Here is a 26,591-nt window from a genome sequence, read left to right on the forward strand (position 1 = left end):
CCTTTTGTCAGCAGGCAAACCTCCCAGCCTTGTCCCCCCAATGCACATCCTTGAAAAGCATGGCAGCCTGCCTTCAGATCTCTTACTTCTAGCTTCCTCTTCGCATCTAAAAGCGGAGCAAAGTTTCTACCAGCAGCCCCCTTGTCATTCCCTGCCTGCCCACCCACCCCCTTCCACTCATTTCCTGGAGAGGCCGAAAGCTGCCTGGGCTTGGGAGACAAAAAGCTGCATTCTTTTGGGCTCCGATCAAATAAAGAGGCTCCATCTGCTTCATGCCAACCTCATAATAGCCTCCCTGTTGCAGTTCTCCGGCAGGACACTGATCCTTAACAAAGTCCCTATCAAGAAATGCTCTTTACTTAAAAGTCCTGCAGGGCTAGAGCTGGGGTGGCTTAGATCAAGGGCAATCTGAAATTCGGCCTTATAACATTGCATGACTTCCTCTGCAGCCCCCCACATCCTCCAAGGCTTCCTTGTCTAGCCTTCCCACCCTGCCCCACCTCAGGAACGTAAGAAGCAGCCTAACTCAGATCTAACTCAGCGTTGTCTACACTGACTGGCAACAGCTCTCCAGAATTTCAGGTCTCACCGATATGCCTTCATTAGAGCTAGGTTCAATGTCTTTCCAACAAACGTGCTGAGACATAGATTTTCTAAGGGCCAAGTCCCTTCAATGTGTGCTTGTGAAATGAAAACATCTGAATCTCTTCATCATGTTATGTTTATTTGCCCTTTATATAGCTCAGACCGTGCTAGCATACTAAACTCCATAATCCAGCCTATGGCTGGCATACCAGTAGACCTACAGCTTGCCTGGGCACTTCAGGATGTGGATCCTTATATTACCCTACAGGTTGCTAAATTCCTAACAGCCGTCCTCTCGTATAAGAGACGGAATGGAATGTTAGCTGATTATTGACAGCTATAATAATTTTTTATAATGACATCAGATACTGATTTTAGAGTAGTCCTTAAAATTTTTTAACTTTAATCTTAAACTTTTCTTATGAATGGCTAATATATGTCCTTGTGAGTTGTGAACGGTGTCATACTATGTGTGTTTTGTATGAGTCCGCTGTTTTATTTGATTTGTTTTGTTCTGTTGTGTTGTGTTTCATTATGGGCGTAAAGCCGAATAAACATTTTGATTGATAACAGGCAGTGAATATTCCCAGCGGTACCTGGAGATCCCAGGCACTGAACCAGGGACCTTCTGCATGTGAGCTTTTCCTTGCTTCTCCTTCCTTCTAGAGGGCTTGTCCCATCATTCGGCAGGCAGGGACAATTGCTCCAAGCAGCTGTTCTGAGCATGAAAGGACATCACATTGTTAATTGCATTCCTCACCCCCATGCATGATTCACTTGACACAAAAGGAAGACTCCAAACAACTTAACAAAATTAAAAACAAAAGTAAGAGAAAAGAGCAAAGTTTGGCAAGCTGCTCTCTGAAGCACCTCCCCCTGCTATTAAAAATGGTTGGGGGTTGAGATGGGCTATGAAGGAGGAGGAGGTCGGGGCAAGTTGTGAGGGGGGAGCCTAGGGGATGGGTGAGGTGTGAAGGGAAGAGGAGTTGGTCCAGTGTGGGGGACAGGGGGGTTGGTTGGTAGGTGGGGTAGATGAGCAGCAGCAGCAGCCTCTGGTGTATGTGTATGAGAGACTGGGGACTCAGCTATGCAGCTGCAAATAAAATGTTTTAAGTGTGCTGTAAAGTGCAATACACAAATGTGACACGAGATGGCAACAGTGAGCTATGCCAAATTGAATGTCTTTTTCAAAACTTTTAAATTTTTTTTAAAGCATTTTCACATGTGTGTAGATTCCATCAGGGACGAATTAGCTCAAGTTGAGGGCTGAGCCTTCATCCGAGAGTCAAGCTAAGGATGTAAAAATGTTCTACGCTAAACACTTCTGCGTTAACCAGTTTCTCTCTGTGTAAAAAAATTCAACTTTGTATATGTTGCAGAGGTACGTTAGCAATTCCAGTGCCTTTCTGAAACCAAATCATCTTTATACAGAGGTGAAAGCTGCAGTCCTATGCGTTGCATACTTGCTGGGGGGGGGGGGTGCGGTATAACAAAGTGGGACTTGACTTCTGAATACAAAAGCCTAGGATCATGTGGTCACTTTGTCTGGGGCCTACCCAGTATTTATGAGCCCTCCACTGGTAGAGCTACTTAGTTATAAAGGAAAGTGAATGAACATCTTCAACACCCGTGGTGTAGAAGGCAGGAGACTGTTGGAAAACAGTGCAAATGTGCAAGGACGGCAGAGGCTCGGGATGGGTAGAAGAAGGTGTGTTGCTGGGGAGGGGAAATACAGAGGCGGCGGAAGATATGTGGTAGCAGCTTAGGACCAGAAAGCAACAACAATTTGTTGTCTGAAACAGAGCAGTGAATACTCACCCAGTCAGTGCAGAGTAGCATCCGAGGCAGGTTGAGTTATTCTGGCTCCTGGAGCAGAAAATCCCCACAAGCGCCTTTTCCTCTGCTTTGGGCAGTAAAATTATTGTTCAATGTCATAACCTTCCTTATTGTGATTCTTATTTTGCTGTCTATTGATAGTGCAGTTTGCTGCTAAAGGTTTCGGTGCAATTTGTTTGAAAGCAGCCTCATGAAGTCTAAGCAACCCAAATATCTGTGCAGTTTTAAACAGTTTAGCCCCACTCTTGATTCAAAATGTCATGCAAACATAGACGAAAACCAGCTCCTTGATCTCAGGGACCACCGTGCAAAATGTGGACAACCTGCCAAAATATATCGTGGGTTGTGGCTGCGTATGCACCATATGTTTAAAGCACATGACTACCCCCATAGAATCCTGGGAACTATAGTTCACCTCTCCCAGAGCCACTTCCCAGCACCCTTTTAACGTACTGTAGATCCCAGGATTTTTTTGGAGGAAACCAAGGCCATTAACTGTCTGTGGACAAACGCCGGCTTCCTCGGCCTGTAAAGCGAGATGAGCGCCGCAGCCCCAGAGTCGTCTGCGACTGGACTTACTGTCAGGGGTCCTTTACCTTTAGTGCTTTAAATGTACGGTGCAGGTGTGAGCATCATATAACCTCTTCACAAAGCAATCACAATTAAGTAGCCAACATCTAATCACCCTGTGTAAACACTGTGCAAGCGAAATCAGGATGAACGCTCAATAAACAGGCCATCTGGAAGAGCCTTTTCTCATTCTAACATCTCATGTGTAACTCAGAGGCTCGCTAATTATAACAAACTTGTGCCTTGAGCGTTTAATTCCACAGCCCAGCATGCCGCTACTGCTGCCCCCCCAGTTCTCTGGGATGGCGGCTCTTGTGCGATAGCTTTTTATCCTCACCTCCTGGGCAAGGGCAGAGAAATATTTCCATACCCAGGCAGCCGTGGTTCCCATGGCAGAGGGACAGGTCTTCTCTAAACATCTCGCTCCCCTGGTTTGCCGCTGTTGCGTTTTTGTTTTGTTTTCTGTTTTATTTTACAGCCGGAATGCAGAGAGGGCAGAGGGTTTTTTGGGAGCTCGTCCACATTGCTCAGCAAAGCATGATCTGGGGGAAATCGGCCTGGCCTGGCGTTTGGAATGCCTGCTGTTGACGCAGCATTGTGTCTGATCATCAGCTGGGCTGAGTGAAAAAGAAAGGAGATTGTTTCACCGAAAAGCACAGAGTGGGGTTATTTAGCGCTGCCATACATCCGGACTTTTGAAAGCTCAACGACTTTGGGGGTGGCAAAAGCTACCTCATGGGGACAGTGGAAAATGAAGAATCTTGGCTGCTGCAAGGAAACCCCACACAGCCACTGAGGGTTGGAGGCCTAAAAGAGAGAACTGATTAGAACGGATGTTGTTGGACTCCAACTCCCATCAGCCTCAGCCAACATGGCCAATAGTCGGAGTTGATGGAAATTGGAGTTCAGCAATAACAGATTTTCCACCTCTAGTTTATAACACAGTTTCCACTTTTGCTCAAAAACTACTTTGTGATTTGTGCTGGTTGCTGGCTGTCTCACCCCAACCTGCACATTGGTCAACAAAGAGGATTGCAAACAGCTTGTTTGTTTCCAAATGTTCTCTTCTCCAAAATGTCCTCTACCTGTTGTGTGGTACTTGGTGAGTTGTTCTGATTGTTGATGTTCTTTCTGTATACACTATTTGTGTGTGTGTTCTTTTGCTTCAGATATACAGTGGTACCTTGGTACTTGAACAGCTTGGCTCCCAAATGAATCAGCTCCCGAATGCTGCAAACCCGGAAGTGAGTGTTTTGGTTTGTGAACGTTTTTCAGAAGCTGAACATCCAACCCGGCTTTTGCTTCCAATTGGAAGCCGCACCTTGGTTTTTAAATGGTTTCGGGAGTTGAACGGACTCCCGGAACGGATTAAGTTCAAGAACCAAGGCACCACTGTAAGTAGATCTATATTGATTGTTTTTCATTGCTATTAGACTCTATGAAGTTATATATTACATGTATTTATGTTTGGTATGTTACAATTTTTTTCATCCCGTTTTTTAAATCACATCTGCAGTTTGTTGGCGATTTATTTCCTTTTTTTGTACCACTTGCACTGAGCTTCTCACCATTTGGAAGAGAGGAATTATGAATCTAATAGGAGCCTTGGTGGATCACATCAAAGGCATGTTTAGTTCAACATCCCTGATCTCACAAGAGCCAACCATGTTCTTATGGGAAGCCAGCAAGCAGAAATGAGCATTATAGCCGTAGCCTGCTTGTAGTTCCCAGTAATTCAGTATTCAGGGGATACTGCCTCTGGACTAGCAGTCATTGATATACTTATCTCTCTGATCCCCTTTTGAAGTTGCAGACATTGCCATGTATTAGTGCGAAGAAAGGCTTCCTTCTGTCTGCCCTGAATCTCCCACCAATCGGCTTTATTGGTTGACTCCAGCTTCTAGTATGAGATGGAGAAAAACTTCTGTCTATACAGTTTCTCAACACTATGCATCATTTTATTTTATTTTTACTTTTAAAATATTTTTATTACATTTTCTGTTTTACAATTTAAAGTACTCATTTTTACATCCTTAAAATAACGACTTCCCTTCTCTTTCCATGGTTCATTTTACATATAATAAATCCCTGCATATTTTACAGAAACTGTACCATTCAATATTCCATTATTACATCCATCATAACTTATTTACACTGTTGAATTTATCTTAATGCTGGCAGCGTTTTCAGCTGTGCACAGTTTTTTCTCATGTACAGTGGTACCTCCAGTTACAAACTTAATTCATTCTGGAGGTCTGTTCTTAATCTGAAACCGTTCTTAACCTGAAGCACCACTTTAGCTAATGGGGCCTCCCGCTGCCAGCGCACAACTTCCGCTCACATCCTGGGGCAAAGTTCGCAACAAGGGGCATTTACTTCTGGGTTAGCGGAGCTCATTACCCAAAGCATTCATAAGGAGGATGGTACGTAACACGAGGTTCCACTGTATTCAATAAACGTATTCCAATCTTCTCTAAACGTATGTTCTTTTTGTTCTCTTATTCTATATGTTAAGTCTGCAAGCTGCACATATTCTGTCAACTTAAGTTGCCACTCTTCTTTGGCTGGGACTTTGCTCGTTTTCCATTTTGGGGCTAACAAAACATGGGCTGCAGTAGTAGCATACATAAATAACCTTTTTTGACACCTCAGAATTTCAGTCTCAATTATCCCCAACAGAAAGTACTCTGGGTTTTTTTGGAAAGTACCATATTTTTTGCTCTATAAGACGCACCAGACCATAAGACGCACCTAGTTTTTGGAGGAAGAAAACAAGAAAAAAAATATTCTGACTCTCAGAAGCCAGAACAGCAAGAGGGATCGCTGCGCAGTGAAAGCAGCAATCTCTCTTGCTGTTCTGGCTTCTGGGATAGCTGCACAGCCTGCATTCGCTCCATAAGACGCACACACATTTCCCCTTACTTTTTAGGAGGGAAAAAGTGAGTCTTATAGAGCAAAAAATACGGTATTAAAAAAAAAAATTCAATTCATTATGCATCATTTCCCAATACTCTTTTACCCGTTTACAAGTCCACCACATATGGAGGAAAGTTCCCTCAACCTCTTTGCATCTCCAGTCACTATGCATCAGTTTATACCCCTCTATGACCCCCCACCCCTTATTTGTCATTTTTTGTAAACTAAAAAGCCCCAAACGTTGTAACTTTTCTTCATAGGGGACTTGCTCCATCCACTTTTCCAGCTCTGCAATATCCTTTTTGAGACGGAGTGGCTGGAATCGCAGCGAGAATGGATCTCAAATGGGTATATAACCATTCCCACGAAATCCACATGCTAGTTGTGGTTGCGGCCACCAGACTTGCTCTCACACATGCATATCACACTCAGCCCACGTGCTAATTATGCACACACAAAGGCACACAGCCCACTTTATGAATCCCCCCCCACTCTGTCACATGTCACTCATCCCCATTACAATGATTGGCTAACAGGAGAGGTTTAAACTTCTCTATTGCTCCCAGGTAAATTTGCATTGAAAGCAGTGAGAAAATAGCACAGAGAGAACTACTTACGGTTGAGGCATTGTATATTCTGCATTCAAAAAAAAATTATAAAGAAAAGACAAATTTCATGACCTATTTGCATTTCCCCCCCAGCAACAGACTTGTGGCAACAGAGCAGAGCAAAAGCAGCTGGTCTTCTGAGACCAAAGAGGACCATTATTGACTAGTCAGAATGCCTTAGAAGTGCCATTAGAGGGCAGGCTTCAAATTTTTTGGCTTTAATGGTTGCTCCAGCTTCTGAAATTGATCTAAAGAAAAATCCAATTAATTGTCCTGAAAAGAAAGGTTAGCTTTTCATCTTCATTACTGTCTTTCATTTCAGCATTCTTGACATCCCATTTAGGGTGCTTTTGCAAGCATACAATGCTTATTAATGGTAATTAATTTGCAATGCAAGTGCTTTGCAGCCCTTTTAGCTACAAAGACCCTGAAACGGCTCCCTGAGGGTGATTCAATATTATTTCTTGTTTTACAGGTGGCCACTCTTCGTTCTCTTACAATACAGGTCCTGGTGCCTGGCAAGCCCCGCTGGAGGCAGGCTCTGCTTATTTAGTCGAGTGGGGAAAGCGTTCTGTAGATATTCAGAGGCATTATGTTAGGAACACAGGAAGCTTCCTTATACTGAGTCAGCCCATTGGTCTATCTATCTCAGTGTTGCCTACACTGATTGGCAGCAGCTCTCTAGATCAGGCTTCCTCAAACTCAGCCCTCCAGATGTTTTGAGACTACAATTCCCATCACCCTGACCACTGGTCCTGCTAGCTAGGGATCATGGGAGTTGTAGGCCAAAAACATCTGGAGGGCTGAGTTTGAGGAAGCCTGGCCTAGGGTTTCAGGCAGGAGTCTACCCCAGCCCTACCTGTAGATGCTGGCTTTTGAACCTGGGACCTTCTGCATGAAACGTAGGTACTATACCACTGAGCTATGGCCGTTCCTGTTTCTGTGGGTCCTTGAGGAGGGGGCTCTTGGGGGCCTTCCTAGTCCTGCTTTGGTGGCGGGGGCAAAAAAGGACAAAGAATTGTACCAGTCTAAATTATACCCACTATGTAATTTATCGAAATCAATGATTAATCCTGCCTAAATTTGTGGGAGATTAGCAGCCAAACCTAAGAAATGCATATTCTTGCTAGTTAGCATGAGAAGGGGTTAAGTCAACAGAGCTGTATTGCTGGTAGCCAGAAACTCAAGATCATAGAAATACAGTTGGTAGAGAGGGCTCTGTGTGATGTCATTTCCCCTCCTCTCCAGGAGAGGAAGGCGCATATAGAACCTGTTCCTTTCTTTCTCTACCCCTTTGACTCGTGCTAAATGCAGACATGCCTTTGCTCGCTCCAGCTTCAGGCAGTTATACTGTAAATAGAAGTATATTGCCTGCTTAGGTTTTACTGCTGCCATTGTTGCGGACCAATGCCTGATAATAAAAGTCAATCTTATTTTTAAGCTTACTTTACAAGTTGTTGCCTGATTCTTTGTTAAGCTGGCTTTCCCCTTCTTGCCCCGCTTACTTCGTAGCTGGACTTGCTCAAAAGGAGCCTATGCAGCCTAATTCCTATGCCTTTAATTTTGCTGCCGAGGATGGGATTTTGAAACTCTGTTCAACCTACACACAGGGGTGCCTGGAAGAATAAATTGCGATTAATATATCTTCTATCCATTAAAACCCTTCCCACAAATTTAAGTCCATTCATTTCGGTGGGTCTACTCTTGAATATGACGTTATCAGGAGTAACCTGTGATCATGCGCAAAGTGTTTTTTCCTTTCTGCAGCATATCTGCAGCTAGCCTCAACCCTGACATGAAAGCATGCGTTACTATACACGGAAAGCACACGGCTTCCCACAAATAATCATGGGAACTGTAGTTTACCCATCACAGAGCCCCCAGCACCTTTTAGCAAACTACATTCCCACAATTCTTTGGGGGAAACCATCTGCTTTAAATATATGCTGTGTAGTACGCAGTCATTGAGGCAGCATTCAGTCACATATCAGAAAATTCTGGCTGTGCAATTATAGTTGATTTGACGCTCTAGCAGTGGGGTTAGGGGGCGCAAATTACTTGCCTTGCCCCGGGTGCTGACAACCCACGCTATGCCACTGCGCTCTAGTGCAACAAGCCCACTCAAAAAACCTGGACCTTTTGTGATAAGGAGAGTGGAAATGCATTGCAAAACGTGGGATAATAAATTGCTTGATGGCATGTCATCTAGCTTTCCTGCAAACCAATGCTCACTTAAGCAGGTCATCAGGGAGTAATCAACATCTGACCTTCCCACTAACTTTGTGTGAATGAATCAGGATTAATGCTTAATTTATTCAAAGACGTGTGAGTGTGTTTTTATTTTTGAAAAAAGAATGACTGCTTGATAAACAAGTCGACTGGAAGAAACCTGACGCTCTAGCTGGTAAGTGTAATTAGGATTGCAACCTAAGGCTGCAGATATAAGGTTAAGGCCCACTGAATTCATTGGGGCTTCTGTCTGAGGAGATCTGGGCTGGAATGTAACGCTACTTTAGTGGATCAAAAGAATTAGCTAGGGATAGAGTGTCAGTTGATCAAACGGAGTATTTCTACCTGCAGTTTGCAGCAGCTATGTTGATAAGGAAAGATTAGCGAAATACCCCAGAGTATATCTGCAAATAAACAAAACGGCTTTAAATATTGCATTTAGAATTAATCAAACTTGGTTGGAGGCAACCTTGCCCAAATAATACCAGCTCACCACCGCCACCATCATAGAGCTGAATGGACATGTCAGCAAATCCTGAACCTTACATACCTTTCATCTGAATCTGGCTTGAGGAAAAACAAAGGAAGAAGTGTTTATTATCTATCCTGAAAGAGCAGTTGCCTTGTCTTACCCTCAGACAGATCTGCAAAAAATGGGAAGCACAGTCTCTCACTGAGAGTAGTCTCACTGCTGGAGTATTGGGCTGGGCCCACAAAGACCTGGGTTCAAAGTCCAGCTGCGCTCTTAAGCTTACAGGGTGGCCTTGGCTGATTCCTACCTCACAGGATTGTTGTGAGGATAAAGGGGTGGGGAGGAACCACCTGAAGGATCGTCTCCACCTCCATCGTCCAGCCTGGGCACCAAGGTTCCCCTCTGAGGGTCTTCTGGCGGTTCCCTCACTGCGAGAAGCGAAGTTACAGGCAACCAGGCAGAGGGCCTTCTCGCTAGTGGATGTCAAGGAAATAAACAACTATCTGACTTTTAGAAGACATCTGAAGGCAGCCCTGTTTAGGGACGTTTTTAATGTTCGACGTTTTATCGTGTTTTTAATATTCTGTTGGGAGCTACCCAGAGTGGCTGGGAAAACCCAGCCAGATGGGCAGGGTATAAATAAAATGAGGGTGGTAATAATAATAATAATAATAATAATGTACACTACCTTGAGGTCCTGGAAAGATGGGGTACAACTTGTCTGGGGAAGGGGGAATTAGGTGGTGACCACACAGACTCTGGTCATTTCATAATATGGTGCCCTGTGCAAAGCTAGAATTGGGCACCCCCCAAATGACTCTTCTTCAGTTATGGATCCTTTCAATTTTGTGCCCCCTTGGCTTGGTGCCCTATGAGGGCGAACTGTGTGGCAGCATCCTAAATCTGGTGCTGAGGACACTAAACTTGCATGGAGACGACCAAAAGCGAGGGCGTTGTATTGGGAAAGAACACCGTATGGAGGTGATTTTCTAACTCCCCCATTTCCAAGCTACCAAGAAAGCGGCATAGAAGACCATAACCGTGCCACCCCGATTTGTAAATACGTCTTCCATCAGGGAAAGCAGCTCCCGCCTGTTTCTCAATTTGGACGTGTGTGATACATTACTGAGAAAGGGCTACAGCTCAGCGGTAGAACACCTGCTTTGCACGCACGTTTAAGCCGCAGCATCCCAAGCAGGGCCCGGAGAGAAACACCCCTTGCCTGAAGCCCTGAAGAGCTGCTGCCAGTCCGTGCAGAGAATACTGAGAAACCCAGTGGTCTGACTCAGTATAAGGCAGTTTCCTATGTTCAAGGGTGGCCAAGAGGAGGCCTCTTAGCATGCATTTGGTTCCCCCCAAGATTTGCAAAAGGGGCATGTGTTGATCTTTCGATTGCGGGTTGGGGGGCGCGCGTGGATTGAATGCAATCTTTGTTTGGGGTTGCCAAAGACGAGGTCTCAGGAGAGCCTATGTGGGGGGTAGTGGTGGGGTGTGTGTGTGTGTGTGCGGTCGTTGCATTTGGCGAGCGGGCTTTCTGGAAGCACCGCTTGCTTGCGTCTGTATGGAACGGGGGAAGACAACAGCTTCACGGGTTGCTACTACAGGAGGGGCTGGGCGGCGTCTTGGAAGACCATGCGTTTTCTCTCCCGCTTTGCAAAAGATGTGGGGCAGCGATGACTGAGGTGGGGAGGGGGCTTTATTGCATCAGTCTTTATTGCATGGGGGGTGTTGATTTTTTTTGTACTAACCCCCCCCCCCTCGTTGTAGGTTCTTCATGAATGGGTAGCAGCTTTACGGGTTGCTAAGGGAGGGGCAGCAATCCAACAGACCTGGCGTTCCCCTCGGTAGATTTGCAAAAGGTGGGGTGGGGTGGGATAGAGGCAGAATTGCATCAGGCAAGCAGACGGCGGAGCTGGGGTGGGAGGGGGCGCTGCCTGTCTTTCCCCTCCCTCAGCCGGTCTCTCTCTCTCTCCCCCCCCCCAACCCCATTCCCCAGCGTGCAAAAGAGACAGGAGCCTCCTCACATGACCCTCTCCCGGCTGCGTCTTTGGATGGCTGCAAGTGGGGAATGGGCAGGGAGGGGCCACGGCGTGGAGACAGACAGACCGAAAGACAGGCGGCCACAAGGGGGAGGACCGCGCGCTCTGCAGCTGCGCCCGCCGCTACCGGCGCCGCTTCCCGGGGCTTCTCCTCCTCCTCCTCCTCCTCTCCCCCATGGGTCGCCCCGGCGCCGTCCTTTGGAGACCGTGAGGGGTCCAGCATGGAAGAGGTAAGCGGGGCCGGGCGGCAGGCGGCTCTGCCGGGGGTGGGGGGCGGAGGATCGGAGCTGGCGGCAGGGCGTGGTGCTCGCTTGGATCTTTCCGATGCTGGGGGGGGGGCTGTATTTGCGTAGGAATTGGAGTGTGTGTGTGGGGGGGGGGTCAGTTGTAAAAAGGACCTCGGGGTGGGGTGCCTGACTTTTCCTGGGTGGGGGAGGTGAGGGTTTGAGAGAAGCATTGCAACTCTGGGAGTAACGCGTGGGGCTGGCGGAGAGGAAGGGGGTGATGCTGGTTGTAGGGCGGGGGGGGGGCGGCTGGCGCTTGGCGCGGCGGTGGGGTTTTAAACAGGGAGGGAGTCTAACAGGGAGGGAGCCGCGGGTTAAGGTGCGAGGGATAGAGCGCGCGGGGGGGGGGGGAGGATGCGCCCGCTTTTGGGGCTCCGGGAGAAGCTTTGGCTCGGGGTTATGGGGCATTCCGTGGGGCCGGGCTGAGGCTGGCGGTGTGGCGTGGGTTGCAAAATAATAATAATAAAATAAATAAAAAATAAAAAGTGGGTGCGAAGAGAGGCCGGTGCCCTCAACGCTGGCAGAACCCGAGCTCTGGGTCTGGTTGGGATACAGGGCAAAAGGAGGGTGTAGGGGGAGATTTAATTTTCTGGCGGGGTCTGTGTGGGTAAAATATTTTTCATTTTCTGGGGTTGGGCTGCTCCCAAGGGCAAAGTATCTTTGGCTGTTTTTTTGTTTTGGGGAGAGAGAGAGAGAGAAATATCGTGGCGCCTTCTAAGAGAGGTTGTCACACGTTTATTCTGGCGTCGCCTCGTGTGGGCTGGCATCCACTTTGCCAGGAGAGTACGAGGATCCTGTGGGGCTTGGGGGGTTATTCAGGGGTATGGCTGTGTGGGGCAGGGTTGTCTGTGCAGTAGGTGAAAGGCAGAGGTCCGTGGGGGCCGCCGTCGCCAAGGGAAGGAGCAAGGAGTTGGAGGAGGCAATGGATCTGTGTGAACGGTTTGGGGTTTCGCAGCAACCCTGGGTGGGTCTGTGGGGTGCTGAGAGTCAGGCAGTGCCAGCGGGTTAAGAGGTAGGATCCTTGGGGTGGGACATGTGTGTGAATTGCACGATATGGGGTGTAGTGCATGTCTGTGTAGAGGCGGTGGGCAGGTGATCAAGAGCCTGTGGTGTTGAGTGTGGGGCTGGTGCAGAAGGTTGGGGTACACAGAGCTTGTGTGCAAAATCACAGAAATTTGGCAAGTGGCAGAATTATTTGGGACGTAAGGTGCTTTATGTGGGGCTGGCGATCACCCTGAGGGTTACAGTGTAGGGTCTGGATATTAGGAGTCCAGCAGGTGCTTTGACAGGTGGAACTAACAGGTATAATTGGGAAAGCTGCAGGTCAGTGCCCAGCTAGCTCAGTATGACTGGAAGCGGCTCTCCAGAGAGTTAGACGGAATATTTCCCAGCCTGGTGTTAAAATGCCAGCGAGTGAACCTGTGACCTTCTGGATGCTCTGTTACTGAGCTATGGACCTCCCTTTTATTGTAATGGAATGACATTTTTTAATCCCCAGACCAGCATTATACAATCTGATTCCCTTTATATGTTTTTGACTACAAGCCCCATCATCCCTGCTGATGGAGCTGATGAGATTAGTAGTACAAAAACATCCGGAGGGTAGTAGGTTGGAGAAGACCAATTTTTACAAAATATATGTACTGGAGTACAGTTGGCTGCCTGGGAGCACAGGATTTACCATAGATCGGTTGGCACCCTGTGCAAATGCTGACCTCTGTATCGATCTTTTTCTGGCTCTCTGTGCCTCCACCACCACCCTTCATGTTTATACCTATTTAGGACCTTTGGTTTTGGTGCATAAAGAATTGGTCTGTTTGGTTTCCCTTTCAAGTCTGGAAAATTCCTAGTCTGGACAATTCCTACTCTCTTTATCAGTTTCCACACTGCCCCTTCAAAATGCTATGTGTGATAATTTCTCACTGGCCTGTTTTCCCCACCCTGTTGCCCCTAAATGTGTTTCTGGTCTTCTGTGAACCTTGAGGTCCCCCTGAGAACTTGCTAATGCCTCCCATTTGTGTGTGGATGGCCCTGTTTTGGGTCACTTAAGGATCCCCACTTGGAGAATGAGTTTGTTATTAGGATATGCTACATAGGATTAAGCCTTGGTATTCATTTACTTGAAATGGGCCCCTAAAGTGTGGCTGTTTGCTCCCATTTCAGTCTTTCAAATGGCCTGCTGCACATCCTTCTTAATTGTGCATTCGTGATGACTTGTGCTCATGATGGTACCCAGGGCATTTATTCGTGATCTCACTTTCAGTGGTGCCTGCAGAGGTTTCAGGTTGGGAATTCGTTTCCAATTAGTCCGGTAACTTCCTGCTGAAATCTATACCCATCGCAAATGTTCCAGGGTTCTTTTGTGTCTGACTTTTGTCACACTGTAGTGCAAGAGTGCCTCTTCAGACAGCAAACACAGGGAAGCATTGCAGAACTACTAATAAAATGGAACGATGTGTGGATTGTCCAGTATAAATCTACCTCGAATGCACTGTTGTTGCATCAATGACATGCTGTGGAATTCATCTGCAAAAAGGCCGACCAGTTTGGAAGCACCTAAAATTGCAGATTACTCACTTGCTGAAATTTGTTGAGTGAGGTTCTTTAATTCTCCCTTCTCCACTCTAGGATGGATCCTTGAACAGGCCCACACCTCGGTGGCAGTGCTGGAAATTCAGATACAAAACCTAATTGCAAAACTTAGGTTACGGTCACCACAATGGAATGTCTTAAGTGCCCTTTTTTTGCAGTGGGGTTTATTTCAGATCCTTCTCTTAAGTGACATTTTGCTCTCCCCAGTTGCCATCTGGGCATCCAGAGATCTCCACATGGTTGCAATTGGTCCTGCACCAGTTGCAAAACGCACCTGGCGCCTGGCTAATTTCTAACACTGCTCAGTGGTGGGCTCCCTGCCAATCACCAGAACTCTTGACCCTCTTCCTCACTGTTGCCGTCCACCCATCATCCCACTCAAGAAAACATAGAGGGAGGAGGAGGCACTGTTGCTGTTTGCCTCCCTTCTCCCTTTCAGATAGTGATGGAGACTGGTTCAAGATTGGGGGTGGAGGCAAGCGTGATGGTGGCTCGCTAAGGGCAGCTTGACTGACAGCCCCCCAAAACCCATATTGCATCTCATCACCTGGGAGAGGAATAAGATGGTTGCAGATCAGTTGTGGTGATCTGTCTCCCTTCCCTGTTGAGGGCTACATTGACTCAGAGATAATATGTCAAAGGCGGGATGCTTGCAGTGGGTGGGGTTAGGGGTACTTCTTTCTCAGTCCATCGGCCTGGTATCCCATTAGCTCCAGGAACGGAGCACCTCCCCTCCTGGGGAGAACATTGCCAGTCCAAAAAGCAGATAAAAACAATTGTAAACTCTAATGAAGTTATGCCACCAGGTGGCTTGGATGCTCCCTGCAAATGCTGATACACCACCCAGTCTGTTTTAGTCCATTCCCATTTTTGTTCTCCTTGCCTCTCCTGCCTTCTTTCTCTCTGTCCCTCCACCCAGAGGTTAGGTTTCCCCCCCCCTCCAACTTAAGGTAAAGGGACCCCTGACCATTAGGTTCAGTCGTGACCAACTCTGGGGTTGCGGCACTCATCTCGCTTTATTGGCCAAGGGAGCCGGCTTACAGCTTCCGGGTCATGTGACAAGCATGACTAAGCCGCTTCTGGCGAACCAGAGCAGCGCACGGAAACACCATTTACCTTCCCGCCGGAGCGGTACCTATTTATCTACTTGCACTGGTATGCTTTCGAACTGCTAGGTTGGAAAGAGCAGGGACCGAGCAACGGGAGCTCACCCCGTCGCGGGGATTCGAACCGCCGACCTTCTGATCGGCAAGCCTTAGGCTCTGTGGTTTAACCCACAGCGCCACCCACGTCCCTTCTGCATCTTGTGCAAACGAGGGACACTTGAAAAGAAGCGAATGTGGTCTGGGTATTATATAGGGCAGCTTCATATGGGGTTGAGTGAGGGTCCTGTGTCTCTAAAAGAGGTCTGCAGGCAGGGCAGGCATCTTCTGGGTCCAGGAACACTATTGGGCAGAGAATGTATTCCTTTCTTTGAATTCCTTTGCGGCTCACTGGGTCGTACTAAGACGTGGCATTTTCCATTATTCTGAGCATTTTGCATGTATTGCCACAGTGACCCTTTCAACAGTCCTGTAGGAGAGGCTGGTGTTCTGTTGGAGCGGAGGCTGATGGATAGGGGCTCCCATAAGGCCAGCTATGTAGTGTTTTCGAGGCTTGAGATGAGACTGGAATTGGCCCCTCTCCCAGATCATAGCTTGTTCTCGTAGCCACAAGATAACCCCAGCTATTACCACAAATCACGTCTAATGGTTTCTCTCCTGATCTCTGGGAACTTTGCTTCCCTGCCTCCTCTCCTTCCAAGCTTAGTTAGTTTGTTTATTAAATGTATATCCTGCCTTTTCCAAGAAACTGTTCAAGGTGGCTAATGTTCTGGTAATGGTGCAATGCCCGGTTCAGTGATAGAAAGAAAACCCTTTTGTCCAAACATTAAAATTTCATAAAACCCTAGGAAGAATAATTAGACCAGCTCTAAAAATTACACCAACTCGCCGCCCTTAAAAGCTTACCGAATAAAAACACCCTGTAGCGGTAAGGAGGGGATGTTTGTGGTTTGCCTGGTGCGCAGAGGGGAGTGCACTTTGCGCATGCTCAGTGGAAATGCATTCCCGCTGCCAATTCGGCAGAGAGCGGCGTGTTCTGTATCCCAGCTGCTAATGCATTATATGAGAGATAATATGTAATTATATATTGGAGAGCGGCTGACTCTGTATCAGCTTCTGAAACAGATGCCAGGGCCCAATGGCACTGAGCTCATTCTCCAGGGCGGCATCTGATGTCGAAATGCACACTTCCTTGTCGAAGCTTCCTTGCAGATAATAATAATAATAATAATAATAATAATAATAATAATAATAATAATATATTATGTATTCCCCAGCCACTCTGGGCAGCTTCCAACAAAGATTAAAAATACATTAAAATGTCACACATTAAAAACTTCCCTGAACAGGGCTGCCTCCAGAAGTCTTTGACATCGGATGTTTAGCTCTTTGACATCTGATGGGAGGGCATTCCACAGGGCGGGCGCCACTACCGAGAAGGCCCTCTCCCTGTAGCTTTGCTTCTCGCAGTGAGGGAACCGCCAGAAGGCCCTCGGCGCTGGACCTCAGCGTCCGGGCAGAATGATGGGGGTGGAGATGCTCCTTCAGGTATACTGGGCTGAGGCTGTTTAGGGCTTTAAAGGTCAACACCAGCACTTTGAATTGTGCTCGGAAACGTACTGGGAGCCAATGTAGATCTTTCATTATGTTATGTGGTCTTGGCGGCCGCCCCCAGTCACCAATCTAGCTACCGCATTCTGGATTAGTTGTAGTTCACCTTCAAAGGTAGCCCCACGTAGAGTGCATTGCAGTAGTCCAAGCGGGAGATGACTAGAGCATGCACCACTCTGGCGAGACAATCTGCGGGCAGGTAGGGTCTCAGCCTGCATACCAGATGGAGCTGGTAGACAGCTGCCCTGGATACAGAATGTGTGTTGCTGTGTGTTCCACTACGTCAAACCCTGTCTGTACTTTTTTTTGTTTTTTGTTGTGGTAAAAAGATTCTGGGACTCTTTTATCTGGGCATCTAAAACCCCACTCCAAAGAATACTGGGAACTTGAGTGTACCCTTCATAGAGCTACAATTCCCAACACCCTTAAAAAATTAGTTTCCAGGTTTCTTTGGAGAAAGTTATTCGGTAGAGCACGAGACTCTTAATCTTGAGGGTTGTGGGGGATATTTCTTAGCCTCATTTCCTGTCCCTTGAAAAGATTATTCTGTTTCTTGTTTATATTTCATAGACAATTTAGGGCTAGGGATCCTCAGACAATTACAGTGGGACCTCGGAAGTCGAACGGAATCCATTCCGGAAGTCAGTTCGACTTCCAAAGCCAAAGTGCGGCTTCTGATTGGCTGCAGCAGCTTCCTGCAGCCAATCGGAAGCCGCGGAAGCCATGTTGGACATCCAGGTTCCAAAGAACGTTCACAAGCCAGAACACTCACTTCCAGGTTTGCGGCGTGTGGGAGCCAAAACGTTTGACTCGCAAAGTGTTCAGGATCCATATAAGTAAGTTTGTGTGTGTGTGTGTGTGTGTGTGTGTGAGAGAGAGAGAGAGAGAGAGAGAGAGAGAGAGAGAGAGTGAGAACTTCAACCCACAGACCATATCAACAGTAAAATACAGAAGCAAAAAGGAACTGCAAATTTTGAAATAAAAAATGTAATGCTGTGCCGTGTGTGTACAAAGTTGCGTATATTTCCTTATTTCACAAACTTTACACTGCTTCCGCTCATCCTGGGGAGAGAGCTACTCCCTCTGTAACCACTGGAAATCGCACATACACTTCTGAATGCTTCTGGAGGCATTTCTCAGCTACTTCCAACCCTTTCTAACCATGAGGACTAGACACTTAAAAACAAATAAAACAAAAACTGCTGAAATCTAGGGGATGCAGATTTTTATTGTGCCTGATAAACTCTGGTGTTGGAGCTGTCGTGGAACATTCACAGCTCTACTTAAAACAGTTAACTCAAGGTGATAGTTCTCATGTAACCAACGTTATCAAGGGAGTACGTTTGGAAGGGAAAATGTTTGTGGGAACGTGGGTGGCCGAACTGTACATCAGTGTGAGTTCATATCGCATTCCTCACATGCTTACAGGTGCTCCATTTCCTTTCTTCTCCAAAGGGAGATCTAATGAACTGGAGTTGTGATTCCTTCCCCTTTCTTGTATTGCTCTTCTGGGCTTTTTCTGGTGGACGGATAAGTATGGTCAGTTCTTTTGTTAAGACCCTTTGGGTGCGCTTGTGCCCAGGAGCTTATTGTGATTTTGGAAGAGGTTTGCTGCAGAAAGGAACTCCAGAGTTGCACAGGTGTGCCCATTGACCTTCTCATATAACAAGTACCGCTGTTTTAAATTATTCTGAACAAAAAGAAGAGGACGTTGCTACATCTCCTGATTAAAGGAACAGCTCCTGATCAAGCTAGGTTTAATCTCTGAAATGAGGCATCGCTGCTCCCATTTCTCTATTGCCTTGGCACCTAATCCCTGATTTATTGAGAACTGATACACAGGTCTGAGCAAAATATGTTTTGCTTGTGTTCAAGGACACTATTATTGTTTTCAGATTCTCCTAAGGCGTTCAATATGGATTTGGAGACTTAGGCTGTGCGCACGCTGCTCCATCGAAGTACATCTGAGGCACATTCTATCCCTCAAAGATCTCTGGGCACTATAGTTTGTCAAGGTGTTGTTGGGAATTTCAACTCTGTAAACAGGCAGTGGTTTTCAACCAGTGTGCCGTGGCACCCTGGGGCGCCTTGAATGATGGTCAGGGGTGCCGCAGGCAATGCTGGCCTCTGTCCCTCTTCCCTTCCTCTGATTCCCTCTCACGTCTCTGCCTCCCAAAGGGCTTGCACAGCTGTTTGTTGCAGCTGCTCTGGCTACAAGGTCCGCAGGTGAATGGTGCCTCTGGGGCTGGTCAGGAGGTGCTGGTTGCCAGGAGCTGAGGCGGCCTTGGAGCAAGCAAGCAAGGGAGCCCAGCCAGCCAGTTGGCCAGCGCTTGCTGTTGGGAATAGATAGACAAGTCCCAGGCCCTTGTGGGGCAGTGGGAAGAGGCACCACTCTTTGGGGAAGGGAGGTCAGCCCAGAGACCAGCGGTGGCAACAGCAGCTGCCCAAAGGACTCCCAAGGAGAGGGGAGACGAGAGGAGGCTGAGGGAGGGTGTTCGAAAAGGGGTGAGAGGCTGCCAGCTCTGCAGGCGAGGGGTGACATAACTGGGCTCCTGAGCCCCACGGGGTGCCGCAGAAAGGATGTAGTTAGTCAAGGGAGCCGTGGACTCAAAAAGGTTGAAAACCTCTGCTGTACTCCAACAATAACAGATTGGCAAATCAAATTACAGGAATTGGTGGAGACGGCTCAACTGACTAGTAAACTCAGAGGAAACTCAAAGCAAAAATTTGCGGAACAATGGGATGGTTATAGAAGATATGTTCAAAAATACAATAATAGTTTTGAGTCTGTGCAAGCATTTGAGTGATAAAGGAACTAAAAGGAGGTGGACAACAATTAAGGATTTATTATGTTTTTAGAAAGTATTGGAAAATTTATATAGAAAGGTTTATTGTTTTGTGTACATTCGACTGTAAGATAAAATATATGCAAAGGGACTTGACAGGAAGTCAAAGTTGAAGAAAAGATTTTGGAAGATAAAAGGGGAAAACATATTTACTTTCATTATTATCATTTTGTGTGGGTGTCTGCACATAGGTGTGTTTTTGTATGGAATGTTTGGGAGAAAATAAGACAGTAAATAACAAATAAACTAAATATTGATGTATGTAATTTTTATTTCTTAATTATATTTAGTGGTAGTATGGCTGTATTGTGTTTTGTAACATAAAATCATTCAATAAAAATTATTTTAAAAAAGAAAGAAAAGAAAACCTGCTGTAAGGGAATAAGCACAGAGCCAAGAATTCTTTGAGGGAAAGAATATGCCTCAAAAGGTATAGTGTAAACACAGCCTATGGCTGCAATCCTAACCTCACTTAGCCTGGGGTTAATACAACTTGCTCCTGAGTACGTACTGGATTCAATAGCATTTGCTCATGAGTAGATATGATTCGGCTTGCAGCCTGTGCTTGATTGGACTCGGAGCCCGGGCTCTGCTTTCATCTCAAGAAGCATATGCTCTCACTCAATCCCCTGTGTTCTTCCCTTATTATTGAAGGCCTGATTAATCTTGATGTCCCTGGAGATGCTGTGGGCGGGGTCTGCAAGATCTGCTGCTGTCTGCAGCTGCTCCTCCTCCTCTGGCTTTCAGGCAAACAATTCCTGCATTCTTGCATTTTTCCTCCCTCCTACCCCAAACTCCCTGGATTGGATATTTATTGTCTTCATCCTAGCTGGAGACCACTCTCTTCTCTCAGCTGCATGTAGGGCAGCTCCCCTGCAACCCCAATGTATACTTTAATCCCTGTGCTCCTTTTCCTGGCATCCTTAGCTGCAACTTGCCCTATTTTGAAGGCTGTTTGCTGCGATTTTAGGCAGGGGTGGAAAGCGAACCAGTGTCAGGGATCCATTTTCCAGATTTTTCCACCGTATGGCCTTTGCTCGTTTGCTTCTGCTCTTATACATATTATTCCTGCTGTTATTTAACCTCAAGGTTTCAGAATTGGGGACATTGTAGAAATGAACACCTATTCTCCTGGGTGATGTTTTTTGTATTTCCTAGGTCTGAGAACCTAGGGTGTTGGTCTTTGGCTGCAGAAGGGAGTAAGGGCATGTGGGTCTTTCCAATGAGCAGGCAGCACAGAGTCTGGATCGGAGAAGCCCAGTATATTTTATCTCCCCCTACCTATTTTATCCTCATAGCAGCTCATGAGGTGGTTTAGGCTAAGAGACACTGACTGACCCAAGGTCACCTTGATGAGCTTCAGTGGCTGCGTTGGGATTCGAACCCTCGTCTCCTAGGTCCCAGTCAAACATTCTAACCACTACACCACACTGACTCTCATAGAAGCACTAGGAGCCTGGCTTCCACTGGCTGCTCAGCAGAGCAATCTCTTCTGTGACAGTCCTGATGTGGACTTGGGAGCTGCTTTTCCCTGAGACTCTGCAGATAATAATAATAATATTTTTTTTGGAATAGCGCAGGAGGAGGAGGGGGACAGAGGGTGAAGAAAGGTGCTCTTCTCATCCTTTGGACCTCATGGGAAACTTAGCAGATCTGCTGCACATGGAACGAGGTGTGGAAAAAGGCAACTGAATGGGACACAGCTATGGGCAGCCTGAGGAAGGGCCATTCACCTTTGGGCCTGCCCATAAAAAGCAAGTCTAGGGTGCCAGACGAGGGCAATGTCCTCTGTTTCCAGGAACTCTTCTTGGTTATGAGACTTTTGTGGGTGAGCTGAGAGTTTGTTTGGATCCTGGGTGATAACCCAGAGGCGGAGAGGGAGGGTGTGTCAGAAGGAAAATGAATTGATACTGATTTATATAAGTCAGTAACTTGGTATTAATGTGACATTATTATATGCAACTGTGTATTTTTGCAATATTTTGTTGTCTGTTGTTGCTTCAGTTTTCTGTATGTTCCTTAGAAATATGTTAAATATTAAGCAGTACGTATAGAAATTAAACGAAGGACTTACCCACACTTTTGCTTTTCCCATACCTAGAAAGCACGGGTCTCAGCAATTTACCATTTGCCCCGCCGCTTTCCCTGAGAAAACCTGCTCTTTAACGCAGATTTGGCACAAACATCGATCCAGGGAAAACCCAGTTGCCGTTTGCTGATTCAGCGCTAAAGAGCAGGTTTTTCTCTTAACTTTAATGGAGAGCTGAGCTGGTAGACAGAGCATAAGACTCTTAATCTCAGAGTCGTGGGTTTGAGCCCCATGTTGGGTAGAAGATTCCTGCATTGCAAGGGGGGTGGGCTAGATGACTCTTGTCCAGGCATAGGCAAACTCGGCCCTCCAGATGTTTTGGGACTACAACTCCCACCACCCCTAGCTAACAGGAACAGTGGTCAGGGATGATGGGAATTGTAGTCTCAAAACATCTGGAGGGCCGAGTTTGCCTATGCCTGCTCTTGTCCATTATAACTCTACAGTTTTATGATTCTGTTATTCTAAGTCTGGATGAGTCCTCACTCTCTAGATAGTTACACCAAGCAGTGCTGGTTGGACAGCTCTTATGGGCTTCATTAGACATCTTGTTAGATTATATTTGTTTTGGAGGGATGGGGAAATCTGTGGCCCTCCAGGGGACTACCCTGGCCATTGAGCATGCTGACTGGAACTGATGGGAAGTAAGAGTCCCAGCAGTATGTAGGTTCCCCATTCCACCTGTATTGTATTGGTTTAAACTAAGGAAGTCATCTCATCTTGGAACACCTGTTTTTAAAGCTTCTGCATGGCTGGAATGTAGCCAATGGTACAAAAGTAAGAGGTGCATCCATTGCCCCCCCCCCCCCGGTGGCCCTGCCTATCCCTGACATGTGTCTCCAAGATGGTTTTCCACAAAGGAAGAGCTGAAAAACATCAGTCTCCTGGGCTGCTGTATGGCTCTACTGTGGGTCTGCAAGGGCATTTCCAGGAGTTATAGAGCGCTGACTGAGTTGATTCTGCTCTGCTTATACCTGTGAGCCGTGGAGAGGCTATCGACTCCCCTCTCCCCATGCATGCTGATCAGGTAAAAGGTAAAGGACCTCTGGACAGTTAAGTCCAGTCAAAGGCGACTATGGGGTTGCAACGCTCATCTCACTTCAGGCCGAGGGAGCCGGCGTTTGTCCACAGACAGCTTTCCGGGTCATGTGGCCAGCATGACTAAACCGCTTCTGGCGCAACGGGACACCGTGACATAAACCAGAGCGCATGGAAACACTGTTTACCTTCCCGCTGGAGCGATACCTATTATCTACTTGCACTGGCGTGCTTTCGAACTGCTAGGTTGGCAGGAGCTGGGACAGAGCAATGAGAGCTCACCCCGTTGCGTGGATTAGAACTGCTAACCTGCCGATTGACAAGCCCAAGAGGCTCAGTGGTTTAGGCCACAGCGCCACCCGCTCCCCTGCATGCTGATTACTGACAGCTCAGAAGGTGGGCTGGGGTCAAGCAGGATCACGGTGCTTAACATAGTCCCAAACAGGTGTGAAACCTTGGCACTCCTTGATCCTCTTCCTGTCTTCCCGGTTTCTGCTCCTAGCTTACCACTACAGTGGTACCTCGAGTTACAAATGCCTGAGGTTACAAACGCTTCAGGTTACAAGCTCTGCTAACCTGGAAGAGTTACCTCGAGTTGAGAACTTTGCCCCAGGATGAGAACGGAAATCCTGTGGCAGCGGCAGCAAGAGGCCCCATTGGCGAAAGCACGCCTCTAGTTAAGAACAGTTTCAGGTTAAGAACGGACCTCCGGAATGAATTAAGTTCTTAACCTGAGGTACCACTGTACCTGAAGCACCACTTTAGCTAATGGGCACGCCTCTAGTTAAGAACAGTTTCAGGTTAAGAACGGACCTCCGGAATGAATTAAGTTCTTAACCTGAGGTACCACTGTACCTGAAGCACCACTTTAGTTAATGGGGCCTCCTGCTGCTGCTGTACTGCCGCTGCACAATTTCTGTTCTCATCCTGAAGCAAAATTCTTAACCCGAGGTAATATTTCTGGGTTAGCGGAGTCTGTAACCTGCAGCGTATGTAACCCGAGGTACCACTGTACAAGGTTAAATTGCCTGTGAGGAGGAAAACTCCCCCTGCTTCTCTTTTCAGTTGTGTAAGTTGGGGTGGGCAGAGACCACCCCTTATTCATGTAGCCCCACTCCTCCTCCTTTAGCGAAATCTAGCGAACTTCCGGTCAAGATGGCGTTGAGCCAGGTAGCCGGTCCCGGAGCTCCCAGACAACTCAGTTTTAATTGGGCTTAGCTTGTTTTAAATCAACTATTTTTAATGCCTAAAAAGTGGAGGGCAGATGACGGTGGAGCTAAATCTAGCATCCCGCCCTCCCCTCTGTGATCATGTTACAGAAGCAGCCGTGGAGTAATATAATGGAATAATAAGCAAATGTGTCTCAGGGTGTGGCCTGGAAATGCAGGAGGCCACAATTGCCTTGCCAGAAGAAAAGCAAGGCCTGCGTCTCCGTCTGGTCAGTGCCTGGACGGGTGCTCACCAGGGACTCGCACATACCACAGGTTTATAGCATGTGGTCAGCGGCCTGCTGGTGGTCCACAAGCTTCATTCAGGTATTGCATGGCTCGTCTGTAAAATTACAATTAGGAAACATAATGCGTGGCACATTCCAGTGGGTACAACAGGAGGGGGGAAATGTTGTTAGATGGGCCTGCCAAGACCTTTATATGTTAGAAACTGAGATGTGAAAGCTAGGAGCTAAATGACACCTTAAACCTGGGTTATGGGCGCTGCAGTGGAGTGTCTAGGCGTGCTTTTTTATAACAAGAATACAAAGCTGAAAATGAGTGAACTGCAGCTAAAATACTATGTTCATTTTTCACATGGTCTACTCCTTCCCCTGCCCAGTCCCTAATATTCTTAAGAGGGTCTCTTCTGCAGTCTTCAGAGAGTAGCTGGAAGTGGGGAGGCAGGAAAAGATCCTCCTTTCTTTCCACTCTGCAGTTTTCATCTGAAATCTTAGGCGCAGTACTGAAATTCCCTGTCGCAAAATGCACCTAGAACAATGGGAGTTTCGAACACTGCTTTATCAATGTTCAAGTGATCTGTGAGGGGGGAAATAAAAGTTTGAGAACCACAGGCATAGATGCCTCACTGGGTTCTGTGGTGGAAGAAAAGTGGAGTCTAAATGTCATAAATAAAAAGAAATGAGGCAAAGTGGCTTTCCCTTGTTGACACTCAGAAGCTGCTGCCTGAGCCCTGAATTAAGAAGCAAGAGCTCTGCTGCCCTCAAGGCCCAAGCAGCACTCTTTTCAGAGACAACTTTGTGCGAGACAGCAGGCTTACGAAGTTATCTAGGTACGATAAGAAAATGTCTTCTGCAATAATCCTGAGAGACGTGTACAGCACAAGGGGAGGGGGATTTGGGGCTGGCCTTCTCCCCATCGTGTCCTTGTAGGTTTTAAACCTGCTTCACCTATGCTGATGGCATCCTGAGAGGACACGTTTTACAGTTTATAATGGCGCTCTCGGATTGCTGCTGAAGCTTATTGCACAGCTCCATACTGCAGACTTCTGTTATTGTTATTAATTATTATCATTATTTAATGTGCATTTTGCCCTTCATCCGAAGATCCCAGGGCGGTTCACAACAGAAAAATACATAATAAAACAAGAACAAACCAGTAACCCCGCTCCCACGTGCGCATTTAAAAAGCCATAGAACGTTAATCAGCCAAACGCCTGGTAGAAGAGAAACCTTTTTGCCTGCTGCCTAAAGATGTGTAGTGATAATGCCAAGTGAGCCTCCTTGGGAGAGCATTGTACAAGTGGGGAGCTACCACTGAAAAGGCCCCGTTCCTGTGTTGTCATTTTCTGGACCTTCCATGGAGCGGGCACACTGAGAGGGGCCTCAGATGAAGATTGCAGGGTCTGGGTTAGTTCATACGGAAAGAAGTGACTCTTGAGATATTAGGGTCCTGAGATGCATAAGGCTTTTTAGGTCAAAACCAGCATTTTGAATTGGGCCCAGAAACTAAGTGGTAGTCAGTGCAGTCAGGCCAGGATTGGTATTATGCGTTCAGACCATTGCTCCAGTTTAACCATCGCTCTTGTCTAGACATGCACAGAATTGGTTGGCCCTTCGGGGACAGAGACTGTGATTTCTGCAATTTCTACAACGGGTAGCAGATGCAGTGATTTCTAGGTTATGTCAGACTACATCTCTGATCATCCCTCACCATTGGGCATGCTGGCTGGAGCTGATGGGGAGTTGAGAGTCCCAGGGACATCTGGAGGACACGATGTTGGCTGTCCCTCTGTATTTCATCTTGCAGATGCTTGGACCTAGCAGTTCCTCTTCATGGGAGCTTGTCAGCGTCATCTGGTACCTCTCCAAACCGGGTTATTTTTTAAAATCTCTTTGGCACGTGTGTTTTGCAACATGCCATTTACGCAATAATAGTGCATAAGTGGCTGCTTCTGTTTGTGCTGATGCAACAATGCCATGATTTCCAAAGGTCTTTAGACCTGAACCTGTCTTGGTGGTATTGGTGGTGGTTTGGCTGTAAATAGATGCTCAGTAGTTAATCATCAGGCAGCAGCAATTTTCGTTAGGTCAAGAAAGCCCTCCAAAATATGGGTCAGCATAAGGTATACATAAGCCTTAATCCACCCTTGCCTTCTGTCTCCTGTAAGAGAGACCACTCTTAGCCTCCCATGCTCTTGTCAGCTGCTTTCCCTTGTTTATCCAAGATTGCCACTGATCTGAGCCCTGGTCCTTAGTAACCCTTTCAGAGCCATTCTGATGCGATGACGCGAAAAGGAAAGAGAGAAAAAAGGGTTCAAGCTGC

The 26,591-nt window shown here is 47.0% G+C and overlaps 1 protein-coding gene across 2 annotated transcripts in view; it reads left to right on the plus strand.

Annotated features, from left to right (window-relative positions):
* The first annotated feature begins 10,874 nt into the window (after nucleotides 1-10,874).
* The window catches only part of ARHGAP23 (Rho GTPase activating protein 23), a 168,730-nt gene continuing 153,013 nt past the window's right edge, over nucleotides 10,875-26,591 (plus strand). Inside the window, exon 1 of one of the 2 annotated variants that reach the window (XM_083408473.1) lies at nucleotides 10,875-10,898. In XM_083408473.1, the coding sequence (XP_083264599.1) occupies nucleotides 10,890-10,898 (9 nt within the window). In that variant the 5' untranslated portion in view covers nucleotides 10,875-10,889. Of the gene's footprint in view, nucleotides 10,899-11,269; nucleotides 11,486-26,591 lie in introns of those variants that run through there. The other variant, XM_083408471.1, reaches the window with a different exon arrangement.

The sequence above is a fragment of the Podarcis tiliguerta genome (genome assembly GCF_965153285.1).
Source record: "Podarcis tiliguerta genome assembly, chromosome: 13".
Taxonomy (NCBI): Eukaryota; Metazoa; Chordata; class Lepidosauria; order Squamata; family Lacertidae; genus Podarcis; species Podarcis tiliguerta.